This window comes from Schistosoma mansoni, chromosome 3 (genome assembly GCF_000237925.1).
Source record: "Schistosoma mansoni strain Puerto Rico chromosome 3, complete genome".
Classification (NCBI taxonomy): Eukaryota; Metazoa; Platyhelminthes; class Trematoda; order Strigeidida; family Schistosomatidae; genus Schistosoma; species Schistosoma mansoni.
In genome coordinates this window covers 6,513,798-6,539,796 of record NC_031497.1, presented here as the reverse complement: position 1 = coordinate 6,539,796, position 25,999 = coordinate 6,513,798, and the positions used below count along the sequence as shown (strand labels likewise).

General features: G+C 38.3%; 1 protein-coding gene across 1 annotated transcript; it reads right to left on the bottom strand.

The window, feature by feature from the left end:
- Window positions 1–494: 494 nt before the first annotated feature.
- On the bottom strand, window positions 495–16,038 carry Smp_017670 (hypothetical protein; the record flags this gene model as incomplete). Its single annotated transcript, XM_018799039.1, has 9 exons — window positions 495–1,109; window positions 1,924–2,175; window positions 2,340–2,482; window positions 3,576–3,860; window positions 4,723–4,831; window positions 6,831–7,064; window positions 8,351–8,414; window positions 13,067–13,342; window positions 15,926–16,038. The coding sequence occupies 9 exons, from the start codon at window positions 16,036–16,038 to the stop codon at window positions 495–497; spliced, it is 2,091 nt and encodes a 696-aa protein (XP_018650869.1).
- Between the last annotated feature and the right edge of the window lie 9,961 nt (window positions 16,039–25,999).

Below are 25,999 nucleotides of genomic sequence, written 5' to 3'. Positions count from 1 at the left end.
AAAAAATCAAATTACACAGCAAATCCAAGGGAGATCAATTAAAAGAGATGCAAAATGATGTAACGTATTATCTCCTATCCTGAGCTGTAAACTATCTACATTATGTGACAGTGAACTAGCCTACTTAAAGTAAAATAGATCCGGTCACATTTATTTAAACTCGTCGCATAAATATGGAGAATTTTATACCAGATTCGATATTTCCATAGTTAGCTACCGATGGCGAGTTAAGCTGTACCTTTTGCACTTAGTGGAACATTAAATTTCAGAATTGTAATATAATTATATTAGCAGAGAGAATATTCACCTCAATAGTACTTTTCAGAAGCTGTATATTTCAATACTATAATAATTTGCAAACAATCCACTTATGATAATTGACTATAGAAGAAATGTTACACAAAAGTTTTCTGGAATGACACAACTAAAAGTTATAAATGAATATATATAATTTAGTTTTATTATACTAGAGACAATTATCACAGAAACAAACATTATCCACCTTTTTTAAGCTTTTCAACTAAAGCTGAATTGTTTCTGGCCAGCATAACGGAAGGGTCATCCAGAAGTCTAGTACCTCCCCAAATTTGACCACGCCAACCTCCACCTTTTGCAGCTGCACTAGTTATGTGTAACCATAGTGCTTCAGAAAGACCAGCACGATCCAGAGGTGGCAAAGATGTAGCCCCAGCAATAACTGCCGTTGTTGCAGCACGTGTGACAGAACTTCGGTTAATTGCATTTGGAAATACTGAAGATGAAATCCCTGATGAATCCTCTTTTGCAACAGTTCCACCTGTTGTATTTAACGCAACAGAAGCAGCCACAGCAGCTTTACCGGCAGCAATGGTGGCTGCTTGGGTTGGTATACCAATAAGTTCACATAAACGAGTTGAAGCTCCAGCATCTCGTAGTACTCGGAAGACAGCACTGTCTTCAGGACCGGCTGCATCCTCATCGTAAAATGAATTATTTTCTACTCCAATCCCAGAAACATGGGAGACTTGTGTATTCACAGAAAAACCAGCTTCAGCGGCAGCAACAGCCGAAGCTGCAGCGATTGTTGCTGCCGAAGCATTCGGAGTTGGTTGACGAGAATTGGCGTCCAGCTGGATAATAAAAGTAGTTGTAATTTAATTTGCGTTAGATTAGTCGACTAAATGCAAACTTTAAAGGTTTAAAATCCAACAAAAACTATTAAATTTTATAGTCTTATCGTGATCAATATCCATTCGCTTTTTATTTAGCCACTATAACATTTTGAAGGTTGCAGAGAATTATACAGTCGACTAGTGTGTACGTTTACAAACCGACCAGTCAAGGAAATATTAAAGCATTAAACAAGAGAGGAATATAAAATTACTCCACTACAAACGAAGAAACGCAGATCATTTCCAGGCTGAATTTGTCGATCTTCTGGTTACTACGACACATTGAGATCAAGCCACTACCTTTTATTGAATGCAAGCAACAATAATTGGAGTTTGTTTTATCAAACTATTAACAAATGCACAGCAGTTTTAGTTACTTGGACACGTTCTAAGTATAACTCAGTGACGTACATACCTACATTAATACACTTTTTTTCAATTTTTGAAATGCAGGAAATGAGGAAACGATCAGATGGCTTAATACCGTAAAACAATAAATCGTTGTTCTAGGTTACCATCCCAGTTTAAAAGTACTAAAAATTATGTGACTTGAAGATGACTTACAGTCAAATATGAATAAGAAACGAAACTCATAGAAATCGTATTGTAACCTTATTCTATTTCTCGATAAAAAGTATGTTGAAGAATAATAAATTCTTTATATGATAACTAGTTTGACGTTATTTTATTTTACTAAACCATATTACTTCATAAAGCTATACGTAATAGAAAATAAATGTTAGTAATATGAATTAAGAGTGAGAAAACTTACTTCTAGCCTACGTATAGTAGACAGCATACTTATAAAGAAATCGGCTAAAGGACCACAAGGATCCGATTCCAAAAGGCTACTTTCCAAAGTAGATAATGTAAGTGAAGAAGTAGAACGGGATAAATTCGTACCAATCACTTCTGTATATTTACCTATTTGTGGGATAAGTCCAATGTGTGGACCAAATACATGAAGAAACTCTAGTAACTGTAGAGCTGAGCCAATATCATCCGGAGAAAGTGAAGAAGGAAACTAAAATGATAACAGTGAGATAAAAATATATGAAAACAGGGTCAGCAGAAGCAAATTCTGTTTACAAACAAGATACGAAATAATATGGGCGAAATGGTCAGGTGAATATTAACTCCACCTGATTGGAATAAGTATAATACTTCCAAAAAGTACGAATAGTTTACCTTAGCGAATTCCGGTAACGGCACTAAATCCGATAATTCCAAATCTTCACGACGACGCACCATACTCCACTCCTTTTCTAATTCAGTTTTTTCAACTTTTAAAGAACGAGAAACATCATAAACTGGTTGTGGTAATGACTGATCTAGGAGAAAGGTAATATAAATATGAATATATTAGTAAACACATGCATATAATTTTATCATTTTCCTTATCAAAAAAGTGGCTATGTTGACTGCTATTAAGTCAGTGACTTAATGGTTGAAGTAATCGATTTTCAATTACTGGGTCGTAGGTTCACAATCCTCTTTTAACTTGATTTGAGCAGTCGGGAGGTAGTAGTGTAGAGAACGACAACTCAGGTGGGAGCAACCAATTTACTTTTTAATACAAAATTACAGAATATCTTCATAAAATATGAGAACCATACACTAGATACTTTCATCAAGTGCTCTTCACATTCTGTATGGTTTTTCCACTTCACAATTCCTTTCTATTTCATTTTCATTTTTCTTCAACTCGATCTTTTTAGCCCTCTGTTGCCAGGCATTCCACTTCTGAGTGACGTTACATACTACTTACGTCTGCCGACATAAGTGGCATACACCACAGTAGTAATATTCGCCCTCATACAAAGTGTAACTTGAAGGCAAATACATGAATATGTAGTTGACGAATGAATTGCATCATTAAAATATTATTTACTAATGCAGATATACTAATTTCAGAAAAATGCCTACCCAACTAAAAAATCTCGCAAATACTATGTGGAGATATGTTAGTGTAGTGACAAAAGAGTAATCACTTGTAATGATTTTGGACACACTACTCAATGTCATCTAATCCAACTAATGAAATCAATAATTCTTTGTAGAGAACTCAGAACAACATAATTACACAAGCTTCACAACCGAACTTAAATACAGAATACCTCGTGAAACCAATGAATGGAGATAAGATGTTGTTTGAGGTATCACCATAATAATGACAATACGCTTAATTACATAACTAGTTACATGACTATTGGAAAATAACTGATAGCATTGATTCTCCTTTCCATTTTGTGAGAATACTAGAAAGAAAGGAAAACAAACTTTAATAAATGCGAAAAACAAAAGGTTTAAAAAGTTCATATATAAAACTGTCAATCGAATGGAAGCTTGAGAATGAGACATATTATAAAATTGGATATGGATTAGTATTGGTAAACCACTAAATGCTTTAAGTAAAACACTCACTATAGGGACCATTCATTGTGTGTGTACCACCCATTAGTGTATGTTTTTGTTGATAAAGAACTTTTTGCGATTGAAAACTGAGGGGCTCAAAATACTGTACACGGGTAGTTCCTCCTGATGACGCCATGTTATGGTTAATGGCAATGGAACATGGAACGTTTGGAGACGGTTTCGCCTGACCTCGACTGGACCATTCATCCGTATAAGTATCGATAACTTTAAAACCTTGGCATATAGGGCGACTGGATTCCTTCGATAGATTGCTCACAGTTCGAATTATTGAAGCTACAAGAAAATAAAGATGAACATCATGTAAATATTTCGAGAGCTAATAAGAAAAGTGTACTGATAATTAAGAATACAATCTAAATTTCATGTAACAAAAAAGTATCATTTGAAGGATTTAAAATCTCAACTAAAAAGAGTGGAGGGGAAAATGTCATAATAACAACTTTTGACTTCGTATATTTGTCAACAAAATAAGAAATTTGTTTTTTTCTATTGTATTATGGATCTTACAAAGCAAAAGGGTGTCTCCTCCAATTGATAGTGACAAAAACAAAAAGAAAAACCACCTATAAAGAAGTTACTGACACAAATATTCAAACTGGAAATACAGGCGAGACTATAATTTATGGACAAGCCAATCACGTATAAGCTAACAGTTACATCACCAAAAATACTTTAAATTGTATGCAAAATTAAACATCAAATAAGACAATGAAGCGTCTGATGGTCATAATGTTTACATGAACCTTAAACTCTGCTGACCATAAATTAAATGAAACGTAATATAAATATTCGTAAGCCCGAAACTTAATAGTACCAATGATTTGAGGAAAGTAAACATAAAAATAACTAAAGGATTATAATCTCTTGTCTGAATAACCATATTACAGATATAAAACTGGGTCACAAATAACAGTGAATGTTAATTAACTTTCTAAAATTAATTTATCGGTACCTTAAATATTGCGTGAATAAGTTGATTTGCAGTTATTGCGATGACAAAAGCTGGTTTACAGAATATTTTTTAAGAAACTTTGTTGACTAACCGATCAAATAGCACCACCATGAAAAGTAATCGGTAAACCAACTATATCCTATTAACGCAGTACGTCAAGAAAAAAACTACCTTAAAACTCACATGGAGGAGCAGGCGTCAGTTCAGACCAACAAGGTTCTGGTGGCAGAAATAATTTAGCCCATGTCACAGGTCCATACGGATGTAACTTATAACGTTGCATAATCGAAACCTAAATATTCGGAATTAGTATTGTAAAACAAGTGTAATTACATAATCACTAGTTAATCTATTTCGATAAGAAAGTTATGTAACCAAATCATTCGAAACTGAGAACTAAGGAACTACTAGAACTACAGGACTCGAAGTTCTAAAGTAAACAAATAATACTGCTTGCACTATCATTATAGAACAATAAAAATTATATTTGAAAATAGGCCTGTATATTTATGGTGCATCAAGAGAAGTATTCTTGTCTATTCCGAAGTGAACTTTATCCTTCCTAAACACTTCCAGACAGATCAGTTAGTTTCCCAACCGTAAGCTCACTACCATCTTTAAAAAGAGCCGGGAGTATGTCGTTTGCACCTAATAACTTGTGGCATTTTATAAGTTATAGTTTCTTACAGACCTTACTGTATGAAGATAGTAAGACTTCCCCAGCAGATGCTAAAAACGAGTGGTTGTATGGAAAGATTTCGAGAAAGAAACCCGACCCTCCCGATCCTTCGTGCGAGTGCATCTGAAGGCCTAATAACTTACATTTATTATTACGCCATAAGTATTTTTATATCAGATGAAACAGTCAGTTGTATTCCCATCATGATAATCAAATGAAGCAGTAGACTCACGTTTTTTTTTTGAAATAAATAAACAACACGACTAGCTTGATAGATGCTTACAACGGTTTTTACAAAGCATGACTATTGAGTGAGCAGGCCGATATGGTCAGTTCCTAGTCTGGACATGGTGGAAGTGATTGACCAGTTACGTTTCAAAATGCAACTGAGAATTTCAACAAACTTTTAGTAATTTTCTTTAATTAGATCCCGTGTATGTAGATATTTCTTTTACCAGAAAGAATTTGCCACTATAATTGTGCAGCATATAAATAGGAAATGTTAAAATGAAAATGGCAAATTCAGGTGAGCTACCAAGATCCGTAACGGTAGTACTCAAGACTATATAAAACAAATATGGACTATATATTTTGTACATCACAAGATTAATGCATGATTAAATGTTATACTATCGCCCATTAACAAATTAAGACTTTAACTCAATGATGAATCTATAAACATTGAATTTACCATATTCCACTTATTATATAACAGTTACAAACACATTTAAAGGTGTGAAAATTTGTCCTGTAAAACACGAAACGGAATAAATAGACGAGACTATAATCTATGAACGACCTTCCCGAGATACTAAAGTGGCTTGAAATACTCCGACCACTACGGCTATGAATTAGTATGAGGAATCAAGATTTAGAGCTTAAGTTAGGAGTGAGGGTTGGGAATTGGAGTAAGAGTTTTCATCAAGAACTGATATCACCTACACTGTCCAAATGCTATTAAACTATATCGGTGCATGAATTTCGCGCGAAAATTTAACAGCCGCTTTGTTAAATGTGGTTAGTTCGTCCATAAATTATAGTTCACCAAATAAATAAATAGGATAGTATATGGTTTCAGTGTTATCCAAAATATCAAAGTAGAACAGTGACAATTATTGAATAGGAGTAATAAAGATAAGAGAATTCCTAAAATGATTCCAGAAAGACCTAAAAATAACAGTAAACGAAACAGCTGAATTGTTCAGTTAGATAGTAAACCTTATTGCAAAACATAAGCGTAAAAATGTAAAACATGAAAGTATGGAAAACTTAGATGACAGTGGGTATCTTAATGACTACCGTTCTTATTTGATGAATTACTAATCAAAGTATTAACATAGGGTCAACTAACTGCCCCAAGATTTTAAATGAAAGAACCGGAAGCCTTTGTATGACCACACTTGGTGTCCCACCAGTTACCCCTCTTATTTTATAAGAACTTTTTCGTAGAATCGCAATCTATACATTAATCGTAACGAATCTATCCGGTATAGTCAAATATCAGTAGTGATTATACAGAAAACGAAACATGACATCTATAAAAATAATTGAAACCACCAGCACCTGAAACTTACAACTAAGAGAATAAATCAGTAAAGATCTAAAAACTTACTTTGGGTGTGAAAACACCGTTTCTTAATTCGCACGTATGACGAATGAAGAACTTAATGTGATCCCTAGCCAGTATATTACGACTGCGACGATTAATAATAGATCCAGGTACCAAAACACTTGAGGCAACACGGTTTATACTATCAGACTTTTTATGCTCCCTTACACAATAATGAAGTTTCAATGCATCAGGAAAAGCAGGCTTCTGGACATCTGGACCCATCAACAATCCACTCTGTTAGAAAAAGCAGATATGTAGGCAGTAAAGATATATTTATTACAACTAGATAAATACGATTATTCATGACTAAGCGTGCATTACCATAGAAAGCACAAGAGACAAAATGAAAATTATTACTGAGTATAGTCTTTTCAGTTGAGAAATCCTACTTAGATTCAGGAGTTGCTGAATTACGAGTTTTCTTAAATACAAGAGTTAAAATAAGAGCAGAATATCATCCTTTCGATACAGATTAGTCCCATTAAATAAGATTAGTGATATCAATAAAGTACGAGGTATAAAAGAACACAAGACACTTGTTGATTATGTACGAAGCACCCATCATGTAGACTTATTTAGTGTGTAAAAATATTTTACTTACAAGCTGACTTGATAAAATGATAGTACCTTTCTGTTATATTAGTAGTCAAGTGATGTCCCTTTATCTCAACCTATCACTGACATTATTCTAAAGCTTTGTCATTTTTATTGTATTTATAAACTGTTACTATTATTTTAGTCTTTTACAAACGGGTGTGCACTAAGTAAGTAGAATTCCTGTTCTAACGGTATTGTTTCACTTAGTCGAACTCTTCTAGTTGGGTCATCAACTTACCTTTTTTGGTTTAATTTAACCAACCTGAATTCTTGTTGTACATTCTGCGAATTTCCTCGAAGAAATAGTCACTATTAAAGGGATGTTTTCACCACCTTGATTATATTTATATCTATTGCACTGTATTTAAATGACGTTTGAAGTGTGTCACAGTTAAAATGAAACTTAATTTGTTATATTTGATTCTAATGACCTTTGAGTGCCAATTTTACTTGACTTCGATATCAATGAATAGTTTGACTTGTTACCAAAATGCATACTTAACTGATGACCATATCTACCTTATGGTCTAAACATCAGCGGGAAGAGAATGATTTACAGCCACAACTAGTTAGATGAAAGTCAAATATCTAAACGGCTGTCACGTATATTATTAAAAAAAACTTCGCCATTTACAAAGACAGTAAAAATTTCAAGCTGGATCGAAAACGATACTCAATCGAGATATTTCGATCTTAAATAGAGGTATTCTTCAGTCTTACGTGAAAATTGGGCTTTAAGAAAGTAAGGAAATATTATGAACTGTACAACTTGGTGACCCACAGAACGAGTGTGAATCTATGAATTTACTGGAAAACGTTTGTAAAGCAGACTAAATACAAATTATAGTCAATTTCCATTTCACTATCAAAGTATCGAAAAAGTAAAGTCTGTATTAAGTTATCCTTTTGAAAAGATTACTTACATGCTCAAACTGGGTTTTTTTCTGTGACACGACCACACGATCAATAATACCAAGAGATCGAATACTGCAAAATCAAAATATCACATTTACTATATTTAAATATGAATAATTTTGTACTGAAGATAGACATCCATGTATATAATACTAAACCTGGTGAGCCTGGTGGACAAATAAAGTGGAAATCTAGGGTATTATTAACACAAAATGGCATAATGCATATCAAAATCTTGCATGATAACTAATCACCCGACCGTTGCTGCTACCTTGACGTGGTAGTCGGGCTTGCCTATCGTGATGAAGCAATCGAGCTATGCTGGCTGGAACAATCGTTCCTCGAGGTCCTACCATGCCAGATAGGTCGGTTGAAGAGCGGTAAGACTAAAAGCAGCAATCTCAAGGTTCGAAGGCGAAGTCGTACTGCCGACTGTACAGAGGTGTGACGGCAGTAAGGTGTTTCCTTCAGACAACCAGCATGACAGCGATGCTGCCTTCCCACAAGGAGGGGTGGGGTTAGAAAAGGTCGACCCTAAAAATGCACACCTCGCCTTATCCCACGGATTTCCGTCTCCGGCGGTAAGGTCCTTTGAAGAACGGAGCTAACACGTCAAAAATTCCCCACAAATAGGCCGTGCGTGACCGGCCTCAAGCAGTTGTCCCTTGGGCACTGCGGTCACGCTCCCAGGTCGTTCAGACCAACACTAATCCAACTTCTTTTTCAGGTCCCTCAAGAAATACCCTTCCACGGTGTGGGCAACCGGGAAGTGATATTAGCCCTCATACCCGTAACTGCACACGAGACCAAGTTGGTCACTTTCAAATCCTTCCTACACCTCCTAATAACTCTCTTATCTCCACGACTAACCCTTCCCACGTCCTTTTATCACCTCGCACCGCTAGGGCAAACGATTCAAGTACACGGAACGTTATTCCTAGTCTCCTGAAACCACGCTCTAAAATACATATAGGAACTTTTAATGTCCGAACATTGTGCCAAATAGGACTACAGGCTTCCTTAGCTAGGACTCTAGAATCTTACACCATCGATGTGTGCTGCGTCTCCGAAACGCGCATACAAGATCCGAGTAGCGTCATTCATTTGACCTCACCTAATCAAAATAAAGAACCATCTCGATACACGCTTCGTGTATCTGGAAGCCCTGATGCTGCTTCCCGTGGCCTCGCTGGAGTAGGTATAGCATTAAGTCGTAAGGCAGAACTAGCTCTTTTAGACTGGATCCCAGTAGACAGTCGTCTATGCGCTGTCCGACTAAACGGATCAGTAAGGACTCGGAAAGATAGGGAAACTCGTCGTTGCCTCTTCGTCGTCTCTGCCTACTCTCCCACTGACTGCAGCTCAGACGATATAAAAGATGAGTTCTACAGGAAACTTTCTGACCTCCGAAAAGCTAGGCGTTCTGATGTAGTAATAATGGCTGGTGACTTTAATGCTCAAGTAGGTAAACTAAGTGAAAGGGAAAGACACCTGGGAGGATCTTATGGTGTCGTGGCTAAAAGAACAGATAATGGCGACCGTCTGTTGCAGCTGTGCTCAGATAACCGCCTATTTCTTGCAAATACTAACTTTAAGCATAAGGAAAAACATCTTTTGACATGGCGACCCCCGAATTCGTTCCAACGTTGGACTCAATTAGATCACATCGCTATCAGCCACCGATGGAGGGGCTCGATAGAAGACTGTCGATCATTCTGGGGCACATGTTTAGACTCAGATCATGCTCTAATGCGAGCACGTATCTGTTTGCGTCTTACTGGACGTAGGAAAGACACTGCAAGGAAACCTCTTAGGGTTCTACTTAATGATAGGCAAACTAAGAATATATTTCAGGAACAACTGGAAAAACAGTTAGACAGACATGTAAGTTGTGCCCACACCGAAGCAGCGTGGAATGACATCCGAAAAGCTGTGGAAACAGCAGTGATATCCGCTAGTAAGATAAGCCATAAGGTTAGGGAGAAACAATGGATCTCAGCAGCATCTACCGCACTGATAGATGCTCGAAAACTCATCCCACCTGGCTCTGAACATAACGAAGAGCGGAGTCAGCTTAAGCGAAGGCTAGTAAGAAGCCTACGCAATGATCGTGAACAGTGGTGGGTAGCGAAAGCAAGAAAGATGGAAAAGGCAGCGGCAATAGGTAACAGCAGACAGCTATTCAGACTTATTAAAGAAACCAGTATTACGAACCCAAGTATCAGTGAAACTATGTCAGATAAAGATGAGCATATCATTCATTCTCAATCCAGGAAATTGGATCGATGGGCAGAACACTTTAGGGATCAGTTCAACTGGCCTTCAGCCACACTTCAGTTACCCACGATCCCCAGTCGTCCTGAATGGCAAATTGAGGTAAGTCCTCCAACTCTCTACGAGGTTGAAAAAGCTATAAGAAATCTAAAGCGAGGGAGAGCCGCAGGCCCTGACAGGTTTACCCCTGAGATTTTTAAGGATGGTGGTCCAGTACTAGCAACGAGATTGACTGAGGTCTTAGGTAGAATCTGGGAACTGGACGTAATTCCATCTGACTGGTCCCAATCATTGATTGTGCCAGTCTATAAGAAAGGACAAAAGTCCTCCTGTGACAATCACAGAGGAATCAGTTTGACTAATATAGTGTCTAAAATATTAGCTTCAATAATACTTCGACGCCTAACCAAAGCTCGCGAAGAGCAGACTAGAGAAAACCAGGCTGGTTTCCGACCTGGACGTGGTTGCATAGACCAGATATTCACTCTACGTCAGGTCCTAGGACATAGACATACATTCATACGTCCCACAATAGTAGTATTTCTTGACCTTAAGGCGGCATTTGACTCAGTTGATCGTTAGGTTCTATGGCAGTGTTTGTCAGTCAAAGGCGTACCAAAGAAGTACATTAACTTCATAAAGGCTCTCTACTCGAACACAACTGGTCGAGTTAGAGCCTATGGCGAACTGTCATCAGAATTGGTTACCTCAAGTGGTGTTCGTCAGGGCTGTCCACTCTCCCCATTCTCGTTTAACTTTGTCGTCGACATGCTTTTGGAGATAACACTTTCATCATCTCAATCTCCAGGAGTTGAACTTTTACCAGGAGGCTCACTTGTTGACTTAGAATACGCCGACGACATAGTTTTATTTGGTGAAGACGCTGACAAAATGCAGAGTCTTCTGACCACCATAAGCAACAATACAGGCATGTTCGGGATGTGATTCTCTCCCTCGAAGTGCAAAATGTTACTTCAGGATTGGGTTGCATCGACACCTGAACTAATGATAGGGAGTGAAGTAGTTGAGCGTGTTGGCTGTTTCACTTATCTTGGGAGTCTCATCAACCCTTGTGGTCTGGTGTATGACGAAATCTCAGCACGGATACAAAAGGCTCGTCTAGCTTTCGCCAACTTGCGCCATTTATGGCGTAGGCGAGATATCCGTCTAGCAACAAAAGGACGGGTTTACTGTGCAGCAGTTCGTTCCATCCTACTTTATGGCAGTGAAACATGGCCGATAAGAGTAGAGGATATTCGTAGGCTACTAGTGTTCGATCATAGATGTCTTCGACTCATTGCTCGTATATCCTGGGACCACCGGGTAAGTAATGCAGATGTTAGGAAACGGGTACTAGGTAGGGATGGCAAATCGATTGATGAAGTAGTGAAACTTCATCAGTTGAGATGGCTGGGACATGTGTTACGTATGCCCAACCACCGACTGCCCCGACGTGCAATGTTTTATGGTGTAGGAGCAGGTTGGAAGAAAGCTAGGGGCGGCCAGACCACAACATGGCATAAATCTATGAAGTCGCTGACAAGTGGACTGGGCCGTGTTGGAACGTGTAGACTACCTGGTTGGGATTCGCGAGATGATAGCAACCGATGGTTAGAGACCTTGAATGACATGGCTCAAAATCGTTTGCAATGGCGAAGGTGCATACACTCTTTGTGTTCTACCAAATTCTAATCTTCTGAATTCATCATGTCCCTATCCTTTTTCTCTTTTTCCAAATTTATTTCACAGTATTATACTTTTTCAATAACATCTTCAAACCCTTATCTTTCACATAATACTTATACTCTTACTACTTCTACCAATATGGTATTTGAATCGACAACTTCATCTCTGTGCTAATGTGGTATGGCAACTCGAACTGATGTACGTACGTACGAAGTTCTACGTTGTAACTGACTGACTGATAACTAATCATATGCTAAATTAAGTAACATGACACAATAAGTGAGAGTTAATAAACGAGGAACCTGTCTCTGACCTCTAAAACCGAAAACTGACTAATATAGGCGTTATGTGGTTGTAGGCCACATATTTGGTGAGTTGTTATAGGTTGTCTATCCTCAGTAAAAAACTGAGTGGAAGTATGACATGAACCACAAAATTTTAATGCATTAATGTAGACAGCTGATCAATAAAACACGAATAAGGACTCAGTCATTTTGCTGTCGGATCTCGAGCAGATGGTATAAATATTTCAATATTTGTACTATATATATGAGAGAATTAAACACTATTGAAGTCGTCCCCTTGAGCTATAAATCACCATCTAAAGTACATCTAGATGTGTGTTATATTAGACAAGGGATCAAACATGATATTGGGATCGTTCGCTCTACCTTTAAAGTTTCGAATGATTGCTGCTACATTCAAAAATCCTGAGAAAAATATTGGGCATATTACGAAGTATCCATAGACACCATAAAACTTACTTTGAATCTGCAGTCTGAAATTCAATCTCTTCACCAACAAAAAATCGACTACTTGCAAATCCACATATTAGTTCAACAAGTTCTGGGAGCCTCCGTTTCCGTGCACCTCCGATAATATACAGCAATGCAGAAGCCAGAGCATTATCAAAAGCGCTCAATTGCCGATAGTCTCCACGCTCACATGCTAATGCTTCTTTGTAAGTGGAAGGTCCTCTATTACACACTGAACAAGTCCATGTTAGACTATTTACAAGAATTGTACGTTCGAAGTAGTCACTGAAAAGTTCGAAATTTCAAACATAGACTGATAAATCCAAATAGTAGTCATAATCACTGAATAAAGGTCATAACCAATGTAAACAAATAGTAACCATTAACTTATTAATATTACTACTCTATAAAAATTTCCAAATTCATATTTATTCAAACTAGATAAGGTCTACATATCAATTTATAGGTGTAATAGAATATCATACTATGAGAAGACAGCAGAATTAAAGATAAAAAGTAGTTTTACGAAAATCAAAAGCCAAAACGGTAAGCTCTAACAAGACAAGTAGAAAGGTGATATGTTCTATGAGCTAGGTGGCCCAATTGTGAAACTTTCACTGCCTTTCTGGGTAACGACTACACTATCCAGTTCAAGGAACAAAACACTAGAAACCTCCTCCAGAGAAGTGGTTTAATGGATAAAGGGCTCAGGTTTTATCCAACGGGCTGCAAGCCCGAGCCCCGCCCCTTCTTCAGTATAGGCATCCGTTTAGAATAACTAGCCCTCATCGAAGTGGTTCAAAGCCAAGTACACAAACCTATACTTGGTGAGTGCCGTATAATTATCAATAAGCTACATGTTTAAGAGCAGTTTAAAAGCATTGAGGATAGAATATAACATCATTACACGACACTCAATATTGTGGTTTAGTTTCAATAGGACTCCCACCAAGTAAAAGCTTATTTGGATTTGAGACACTATGCTGTTAATCAAATAACCAGGACTATGTAAGCCGTAACAGAAAGCCCAAAACACTCAAACCAACTTGTGAACTGGCTAATTAGAAAGCAACCTCGGACGAGTTCATAGTATCCTATTAGTAAACCTGATAGGGGGCTAATACCCTTTATACACCCTTCTAGGACTACTTCAGTGCTTCTAAGGACTTCTAAATGACACTATCTCGACGTATATGGTTAGTATGGAGAGGTTTGAGCTAACGGTCCAGTAGTTCACAGAATACCTGATTGATGGAGTCATAATGAGTAACGAACAGCCTTTCGTGGATAAGAAGTTGTAAGACATCACCTAACAGATTTGCAAGAGGCTCGTTAAAACTCCACACACGTCGGATTCTAAATAGTAATCGTAATCACGTCCTCTAATACATGACCAAATCCATTTTTTAAAAAGAGTCGAATCGTAGTAAAACGCTTCGTGTTCAAAAACCTAATTAATCTCAGAAACATTCGAAATACCTCGAATGTTAGACAAACAGTCACACACACGAAATCACATCCGGCACAGTAAAACGAGACGAATGAATATTTTGAATTGACACTAACTACTGTAGCTACTCAATAATTGAAGACGCTGATAAAATGAGGAGTCTTTTGGTAGCACTGAGTAACAATGCAAGGATGTTTGGGATGCGCTTCTCCCCCTCTAAATGCAAGTTGTTGCTCCAGGACTGGCCTGCGTCAACACCTGAACTAAGGATAGGAAGTGAAGTAGTCGAACGCGTCGACAACTTCACTTATCTTGGAAGTCTGGTCAACCCCGATAGGTTGGTGTCTGACGAAATCATTGCACAGATTCAAAAAGCTCGTTTGACTTTTGCCAACTTACGTCACCTTTGGAGAAAACGAGATATCCGTCTATCAACAAAAGGACGAGTATACTGCACAGCAGTTCGCTCTGTTCTACTTTACGGCTGAGAAACGTGACTATTAAGAGTAGAAGATACTCGAAGGTTGTTACTAGTATTTGACCACAGATGCCTTAGAAATATTGCTCGCATCTGCTGGGATAACCGGGTAAGTAATAGCGAGGTTAGACGCAGGGTATTAGGGAATGATGGTAAATCAGTTGGCGAGGTGATGAATCTTCATCAACTGAGATGGTTGGGCCACGTGTTACGTATGCCTGAACACCGATTACCACGATGCGCTATGCTGACTAATGTAGGGGATGGTTGGAAAAGAGTTAGGGCCGCCAAACCAAAACATGGCATCAGTGCTTGAAGTCACTAACTTCTAGTTTGAGTCATGTCGGTAGATACAGACTACCTGGTTGAGATCCGCGTGACTATCGTAACCAATGGTTGGAGACTCTAGGTGACATGGCTCGGAATCAATCACAATGGCGCAGGTGTACACACTCTTTATCTTCCCTTAAACAGTGAGATTAAGATTGCTTTATATCTGTCTTCCTTCCTGTACTATATCCTCATATACAATATTTCTTTTATACATTGCCACCACTAAATTAACTACAATGAATTCGGTATTCATCTTGTGCTAATGAGGTATGGAAACTTGGACCGATGAATATATGTGCCTGGTCCTACGTTGTAGCTGACTGACTGACTCAATAATAATAATAATAACAATAATAATAATGTAATAATAAATACTGCTAACTGAGAATGAGACTTAGAATATTCTAAACACCTAAATGCACATACTATTATTGGTTACAACTGGAGTGGTTAAATGCTTAGGTACTTATTTCTAATTATTCGTTTTAAATACTGCATACAAATCCTGTGAGATGCATTAAAAAATACAAGACACGAAAGTAACAATACTAATGCTCTTCAAAACACTGGGGTTTAATGAAATAATGCACAGGAGATATCAACTTACTCGTAGTCACGGAAAACTTCCAATGTAGTGGGAAGAAAAAATAACTCTTCGTCCAACGAAAGATCACTTGGTGGCTGTCGTTTAACGAAAGGTTCACCATTCAAATAAGGCATGATGACATCTACTAATTTCGGGAGCTGGATAGTAACACTACTCAACAGTCAAAGGTTTGAAAAATGCAATTGCTACTGATTCTTATAGAAAAGGACTATAATTTACATTTGTTCGTAGATGCCATACACACCCATTTCAAGATTACTAGATTATAGTGTTGTTTCAGTGAATAATCCGAGAATTTCCAGCAGTCAAGAAATTAATGCAAAAATGTGGGGTATAAAAGTATCCAAAACCATTCAATATGGAGCAGACAAGTGTTACCACCAACTTTTCTTAATGTTCACAAAATACCAAATACCCTCTAAATCCAAATACTTAAACAAACAATATTAAGGCGTTTGGACAGCATGCCATATTGTTCAGTGGATTATTCTATTCATTTCGTCAGAACTTATCCATAAGAGGGTAAAAGTAACATCGGTTACGTTTATTTTTAAGAAAAAATCAGAAAACACGTGATTACATTCCGAAGCCCAATCTTACAAAGGTGTGGCGGTAAATGAATCCTTAATTAAATAGTTCTCTAAGTCCTCGACATCAGTGCTGACTTCATTTGTTTCACTGGGCACACAGAAGCTGAAAGTGCTCGGTCACGCATCTACACCGGGTCACAAGTGGGTACGTCGTGCTGCGCACTCCTTACAACTACTGACCAGCTAAGACCAAACGCTCCTCGATATATATTGACAACTTTCCTAAAACATCTTCGAACCCCCTTCGTCCCTGACATTTAGTATGACTGTTGGTATCCTTTGATCATAGAGGCGTTATGTGTAAAAGCTTTGATAAACTCCGAATACCTGTGGCATATTTAGTGGTGATCTCTACGTGTTCTTGTACACCAAACAATAAACTGTTAGTCTGCTCCCTGTTGGAACATTATATATAATTTTTGGTTTTCATTTTACATATATATTGGTATTGTTCTCATTTTCTCAGATATTTGTTCTCACCATGAAGGAACAGGCACGTAAGCTATTTGTGATTGAAACTCTTTCGTTTCCCACTATCTAACTCATGCCGCTCTTGCTCGACAATATAGAATCCTGGTTTTGCTACACAAAGGCCGACTCCCACGAGCACGGCGGTGCAGATACGCGTGAACAATTCATAGCAGTAATGGAGACACTACCGCGAGATTTTAACAGATAATTCACACCTATTATATTTACAAGCGATATCGGGGGGCCTTACGACACTTTTAAGAAGGCTTTCCTTAAACTTAGAGACCTAACCGGCCGACAAAGATTTGACCAACTTTCCCGACTATCTAGTTGCAACATGGCTCAGCAACAGAAGTGTTGCTGTGTTTGCAATAGCTCGTTGGTTAGCGGAAATTTGACGAAAGCCTGTTCGGGTAGCCTTTCATGTCTAAGCCTCCGCAACAGGTGCAGAAAGTCCTTGTCTCACTTCAAAATAGCACCATCGACGGACTGGCTGCATCTGCCGACCGGATTCTGGAGATCATCAGGATCGCTGGCGCAGAGGTTTATTCCGTCAAACAAAAGCTTCAAACAACACAAAATGACGTTACGGACCTCTGTCATACTCTCACTCATCATATAATTATTCGTCCTAGTCATAGACGCTCCCAGACTCCTCGATGAAGCTCATCATGCAACAGGTCTGTCTCTAGATTAGGAGGGGCAGGTAATCTTGATTGATGTTGGTACCACAATAAGCACGGAAAGTCCAGAAATCGCAGGAAATTCTTTAGTTTCCTAAACTTCGAACCGTACAACACGAAAAATGTACCGGGAAACTTCCCAGCCTGTACGCGCCAACTGCAACCGTAGCCGGTGGACATAGCAATTTGATGTACACCACTGACGTGATCACGAAAGCTCTCTACCTCGTCGACACGCGCAGAATTTAGTGTTCTTCTAGCAACTTCTGACGACCGTCTCCAGGATCTGAATTTCAGCTTGCAGGCAGCAAAGAGAAAATATACGGTAGGTTTTATATGTATCTTAACGTATGTTTACTCGAACTCATTCACTGGGTCTTCGTTGTTGCATATGTTTCTATGCTAATCATCAGTACAGAACTGCTGCAACACCATAGTCTACCGATCAACACATACAAACGGAAGTTAGTAGACGGCAATATTGAATTATCTGTTTAACTTCATTTTCCGGATGTAGATTATCCGCAGTCACTGTGAAGCACATAAAAGACAGATGCTTCGACAGATACTCGATAAGTTCCCCGAACTATGCCAAATGCGGCCGAAATAACCGTGTAACCAACAATGTTATACACCACATCACGGCTACAGGACCATATCTATTCCCGAAAGCGCGCCAATCTGCTTGCGAAAAACGAATTCAGGCACATGATAGACTTGGTAATTATTCGGCCATCGAATAGCCCATGAGTATCGCCTATTCAAATGGTCCGGTGAGACTATAATTTACGGACAAACCAATCACATTTACGATAATAGGTCTTGGATTTTGGCGCGAAATTCACTCAAATACTGGTCATAATGGCGTTTTGGCATTTTAACTGATGTCAGTTCGTGATGTAAAACATAAATCTAAATCCTAACCCTTACCATCAACTGTAAATCATGATCCGTATGCTTCACACTGCTTTATAACACTCATTTAGCCCTGTTAGGTAAATGGATTTTCTCAAGATCACTTTAGCGTCGCTCGAAGGTCTCCCATAAATTATAGTTTCACCCATAGTCCTTAAAATGAACAGTGACGACTGATGTCCAACTGCTGATTATCGTTGACTGAATAAGAAAACCACTCCCGATCACTACCCCTTGCCGCACATTCACGATTTGACAGCTACCTTAAAAGATACAACTGTTTTTCCGTAAATCGGCCTGGGTAAAGTACATAACCAAATTCCCACTGCTGAAGACGATAGTCCTAAAACGAATATCATTACTCCCTTTGGACTCTACGAATTTTTGGGTGCGCCCTTCGGTATAAAGAATGCTGCTCAAACTTTCCAAAGGTTCATATATGACAATTTTCGAGGTCTCAACTTCGTCCGTGCGTATATTGATGACTGCTTGATCACAATTCCGAACATACAATTTCATACCCAGCATCAGGACCGTGTTTTTAATGGCTGCAAAAAAGCACAGAATTACTGTAAACATTCGGAAATGTCTTAAGGAAACCGACTCCCTAAATTTTCACGGACACACTTTTGATGTTCAAGGCAGATGACCTCTGAAAGGCAAAGTGGCGACCAGTCTGAATTATCCAGAACCGATCACAGTCAAGGAAATATGTACGTTCAACAGCCTCATAGGTTTCTACCGACGGCTGATATCGAATTGTGCGTCTCTGATGAGACCCAGTAGGCCAACTCCATCGAAATGCAAGATCCATCAATTTGGATGACAACTCGAAATAAGCATTCCTCGTAGCTAAAAAACTTATTGAACAAGCATTATTGCTCATACATGAAGACACCGAAGCACCCATCGGTATCACAATACACGCATCTGACTCGACAATCGGGAGACTCTTACAACAATGGGTTAACCACACCTGGCAACCATTGAGATTCTTCTCAATACTGTTGTTCAACACCGAATCGAGGCATAGCACTTTCGGTAGGGAACTCTTAGCTATGTATTGTGCTGTATGGCACTTTCGACACTCTATTTAATGTAAAGAATTAACTCTCTTCAACGATCACAAACCTCTTACCTTAGCTCATCTTCAGACGAGTACTCACCTCGTGGGTCTCGACAACTGGACTACATTTAACAGTTTACTTCAGTTATACAACACATTTCTGGAGCAAACAATGTAGCCGCAGACGCTTTGTCTCGTCTAACTCCCTTGGACAGGTTTCAAGGAATCGACCCTCTTAAGGTTACCCAACTTCAAAAAAAGACACTGATCTTCAGCACAAGTTATCTTCGACAACCCTCAAACTGCGCATCAAACAGATGAGAACAGGTAAAAAAACCTTACTAAGTGACACATGCACAGGTAGGGATCGTCCAATCGTGCTGAAACATTATCGACGCAACGTCTTCAATTCGTTGCACAATCTATCTCATCCCGGTGTTCGAGCAACCACCAAGCCCATAGCAGCACGGTTTTGCTGACCTGATATGAATAACGACGTAAGGGAGTGTTCACGCTCCAATGTAAAGTCAGAAATCTACGGTGATTAGGCACAATAAATGTCATCTAGGCTCTCTCAAAATTCCCGATGCTCGTTTCGACTATTTTCATCTGGATTTGATAGGATTTTGCTGGAAGCAATACCCATCATGGACATTACTACCGGAACGGCAGACTGCGCTTTCGTCGAATGGTGGGTAGAAAACTTCGACTGCCCTTCAACTATCATCAAAGACCATACATACCAAATCGAGCCCAGACATTTCCGTTGGCTTATTACAATACTAGGAATCACACGATTTCGAGGGGCCACCTACCATCCACAAGCAAACGTGTCGTTAGGGACACTTTCACCGACAATTGGAAGCTTCACTCACAGCTGTGAGCGTTTCATAGTGGATTGACGCTCTTCCACTCGTTTTGCTTGGTATACAGCAACCATCCTACAATCAATTTCGATTGTAGTCAATTTTGGTTAAGCCCTTTTTATTAACTTACTTAACAGATATTGTCATTCGGATAGTAACAGTTTGCATATATCTTTGCACTGTTATATCACTAGAGCACATGACATTCTAGCCAAAATGTTGACTGCTTAAATATAGTTCGATGACTAATACTCCTTCCCATATATGTATGCATGCAAATACTATTATCAGCCTTTGTTTTGTTTCGCTGTGCCTTTATTAAATCTGACTACAAATTGCCTATGTAATTGCTTGCTATTTGCTCCTTCGTTTCTTCGCTTGATCGCCTGTTCATTCGCTCGCTTGCCGCTCGCTCTTTGATATTCGCTCCGGTGTTGATAACTTTCCGACCTGAGTTATTCGACAATAAACTGTAGTTGCTGCTTTCCTTTGTCTTCTGATTTTACGTACCGTTAAGATTGTAATTATAACGGTTATCGAAATGAACGATTAACGAATCGCGGCACTACAGGTATTTGCTGTGCAGTGAAAGCTGACGTTGGATATGGCACAGCATAACTCGTTCATGGGGCGACACTTGGACCTTCAAGAGAATTGATGGATCCTCCATTTCACTCACTGAGTGTGGACCTAAACTCTTAAACGATCAGTCTTGCGAACACTATGCCTTCAGTTAAGCCTGTTTCCACTCGACCACAATCAACTTGTCTTACGACATATTACACTCGTTTTTGCCAATCTCGATTCTTTACGATGACCTCTCGAAGTGGCATATGAATGAATTGTAGTGGTATTGGTCCTAACCACACAATCCTCAAGGCTGAACATGAGATAACTAGGAAGAAAGATATTTAACGTTTAACACGGACGGAGGCCAATATTAGTGAGCGCGGAGATATTCATTCGGTTGCATGACATGACTGGTCCTTGCAGACGTGTGTAACCTGTTTCAACTCATGCTAAATATATCATTCTATCTTTGGCCTAAATGTATTCTTTACAAAGACCAAACCTTATGTAGCGGATCGCTATCATACGACGAGTCAAAATAGAAAATGGTGTGACCTTCACATGAGAGCTTATGGATTAGGTTTTCACACCGTGACAAATCTACAACTTTAGGATTAAAACTACTATTGGAACAGTACTGATAATGAACTAGACCATAATTTTACAGACTCCTCAAAGTCCATCTCAAATCTAAATACAATATCATCGATAAAAACGGAGCTAACGACAACGTCTTAAAGCCGCGTATTTATAAGGAAATCCTAATAATGTGGATTTTCTTCCTCTACACCTAAATGACTTGAGCCTCACAATTAAATACTTTACTCGATAATCAACAACCACGATGAAACTTCGTTGATATCTGACAACCGGCCTATAACAACGCGCTCTGGAAGAAGACCAGGGTTTTCAGAGCACTTAAACGACTACGTCGTGTAGGACAATGCATAACCTTTTGTTTCATCTCGCCTGTTTGCAATGCTACGTCAAAAAAACATTATTTTCTATACTGTGCTTATATATTTGTGTATGTATACTTCTCTTTGAAAACAATTTTTAATAAATCGATGTGTAAATTTTTTCACGCTATTGCATGTTATCATTATGCATGTATACTTGCATTTTTTTCGTTTTCAGCATGTTTTGTATCTTCACACACTTACGAGTGTATTTTTACATAAACTTACCATTTCCTTTCTTTTCCAGGACGAATGGAATAGATGAAAAACGGAAAACTACAATTAATATAAATTTTCACTGTGCTTTTTTTGCACTGCTATATTATACCACATGTCCTTCTATATTAGGAAAAGATGTCCAGATGCCTCTTGACACAGGAAACTGTCAGAGGAATTCTTACCAATGAAAAGCCCGTTGGGTTTAAACTTCTATATGTCCATGTCACATGGTCATCAATTCCTCACAAGTGATCATTTGTAGCGCTAAATGAATCTCATACAAAGGTTGGTTGACCCAACTTAATACAAATTAACCCAAAGTCTCACTTCTTGTACAAAATCTGGTTATTCCTTACTCAATAGTTGTTGATGCATACTTTTAACTAACTGTAATGATGATGATGAATAGCAACGTAGCATAATTTGCTCTTATTGAATTTATGAATCTTAAGTCAATGATTACTAATTGACTAGATCTCTACATAGTAGTTATTATTGTGCTTGTAAGTGACTTTGAATAAAGAAAGCATTATAGACATACTGCACTTATTCTGGCTTTGGTCCTCCTAGCGGACACTAGTAGCTGAAGCCGGTCGGCTAAGCACCCTGTTGTATACAGGCATAGCTCATGTGGTACCTCCCATCTCCATCTCACCAACTTGAGGTTTCATCTCACTCCAAATCTATCCGAATTCTAATCCACTGTTCCTACTGGTTATCAACACCCTCTTCGAAACACTGTTCGTTGAATGTTCAAAAACAACATTGATTGACTCTGCTGTATAATGTTGCTGAGCCCGTTACTTGATAACCTGAAAAGCATGCCATGCGTACGCCTCTTGTGTTAGTCTATACATATGTATATAAGTATACATAAATTGGTCTTTACGTTCTGATATACACTGTTTAAGCTCGTTGTGACTGACGAAACTCTAAAACTAAGCCAGTGAAAACTCCTATAGCATTACCCTGCAACTTGTGCTTGAGCACGCTAATACAAAAGTGAAGCTCCTCTGTCGAGAGACAAAATTTGGAGAATGTTGGGGAATATTATGTACCGAATTCTCTAAGCTAATATTGGATAGATGAGGGAAACAAAACGATGTGTGGCAACTAAACTGTTCAGGTCTGATATTCTTACGAACTACTTGAGAGATATATGATTAATAGAAGAGATCCGGTTGATCGGCAAAGATTAAATTGACTATTCCATAATAACCATCTAAGACATTGTTTGCAACAGAAAAGAATGGAAAGAAGTTGTTGGACAACCGTGGTCTTATTACGCTTTTAAGTGACAAGTTTTGCCATTCCATCTATTACAGCCTGCCCCTCTACAGATTAGAATACAGAGGCCACAAGAACCTCCCCACTAAAGTAAGCCTAATCATGGAAAAGCCGCAGACATTACACAAAGAAAAAGTCGTTCTCCAGTTTCCTTCTCGTTGCTTACAAAATAATGCTGAACTGCAGGAAACTCAACGTATAGAAGTCTCAGCTAAGAGATTATTTTCATGACGAAATTAAAAATGAGACTTCTGAATGCTGTTAGTACAGTATCACATCGATAGAGCGTCTGGAACATGCAGAAAAATCTGTAATTACTACTAAAGCTTAGAAAAACCACTACGCTGAACGTATTGACAGCAGACTTAGCTGGTAGAGATAGAGGCGTGTTAGGAATCATATACGTAACAAAATATTCAACCTAGCCGCCGATACTAGAGCACGAGTCGGATTACTTGCCGCAACTTTAAATGACCATCAAGACGAAGTTGTTTCCAGCTAATGGATAACTAAACGTTGTGCAGGATGACCTGTAGGTTCATTCCAAAAAGACTTTACATAAAGCGACACACTGGATTCTCGTTAAACTGGACATTTCTTCATCCACTCGAACAAATACTAATTAAGTGTCTGAGAATTATCACGGCAAATGTTTTTTAGTGTTCAATGAATCCAATGCTCGAGCATTTTTTCGTACACTTAGTGAGTGCTGTAAATAAAATAATCATTCTCACTGAAGATTCGGTTTTAAGCTTTAAAGTTCGCTTTGTTTAATTTTTAAATCTTGCAAAATGAGATGTATTATAAGGTCAAATTTACATATAGCATAAGTGCAGATATATACACATAACTGAAGAAAATCCCCCATCAAAACTCACTGACCAGGCGAGAGGAAGAGGAGCAAAAAACGTCAGATATTGTACTTTAATTGAACAACAAAAATGGATGGTTAGCCACACGCTTTGAACATCACAACTTACTTATGTTCAATTTAGACTGCGTAAACACTGATCATTATCCATATATATCTCCCAGTCCCTTCACTCCTGCCTTCTGGGTTAATGTTTTTCAGGACCCTCATATTAGAAGTCCCGGAGGATAGTGTTGTTAAGCATTGTATACCTGTGACATCATTTAACATATTCCACCGCATGCTTAACTTCAGAATAAGTTATCCGCAAATACTTCATGGACGCACCTATTGCACACGGTCCCCGAGAAAAGTAGCGATGATTTGTGTCCTACATGTAGTCATAAAGGACGACAAAAAGCCACTTTGTACAGTCGCTCAGCGCCGTATCCGCAACTTGGTTGTTATGCGGAAAATCCTTAATAATTTTTTGAAACTAGAGTTAGAACCAGATCTCTGTGCCTTATAGTTATACCACTAAAATAGCTATTAAAAACTCATGTGTTCTCTAGAAATATTCCTCAAGTCATTCAAACTGAGAAGCGCGACCTACATTTTTCAATGGTTTGTCGACCACGTATCCCCAGACTTTTATTTACCGCATGCATATGCTGAAAATTTTTTGATTACAAGTTTGGATACATCAATATACCGAAATCACTATTTTAAGTCCAAAAAATTTCAAAATACTGGAATATCGTAAACATTCAGAAATGCAAATTGTAACTAAATCATAGGACATTCCCGACCACTTTTTTGATACCTAAAGTATCTGCCTTAAAAAAGGCAATTATTCTGAAACAAAATTAGGATTGTATTTTGAGGTTTATCCATACAATGTAACAATTTGAACTCCAGAAAAGAGTTTATGTTCTTTCCTTGTAGAATCAATGGTGATGTAAGCAAAATGTGATCCTACCAGAAGAATTGAAAAAACTTTCTGTTATAATTAATGTTCCCAACCAAACATAAACATCTAACTACGAAAGTCCTCAATAACATTGGATCAATCATAACCGGCCAAATTAAATAGGTTTGTGTAGATGTGAACATTGTATTATAACAACCCATTATGGCCATCAATTCGTCCAGACATTCTAAAAACCAACTATTTTACAGCTGATGATAACTCTCTTCTCCTCAGACCTAATCAGTCAACAAGAGGGTAGGAAACTGTCATTGGATCAAACGACTGCAATTCTTCTCATTACGAGCCCACTGTTATGGAACTGTGGAGAGCATCTGGATCATTTATGACAACAGGAATCATGATAGTGAAGTTAGTTTATAATTGGTCAAAAACGTAGACCCCATAGCTAGCTACGATTGTATCCCTTAATTGTAAATTGAAAATACGCTGAACGGTATGTCACAAGCAGACAGTCAATATAGCAACCTGTACCAAAAAAACCCCACCATTTTCAGACTTTTATGGAACCCATAGTTAAGCCGCAATTAGAACGGATCGCTTAATCTTAAGATAAGTGTTTTTCCTTAGTTCGTGGATTATTTACTAGTGAAAAGCCATTTGACGAAAC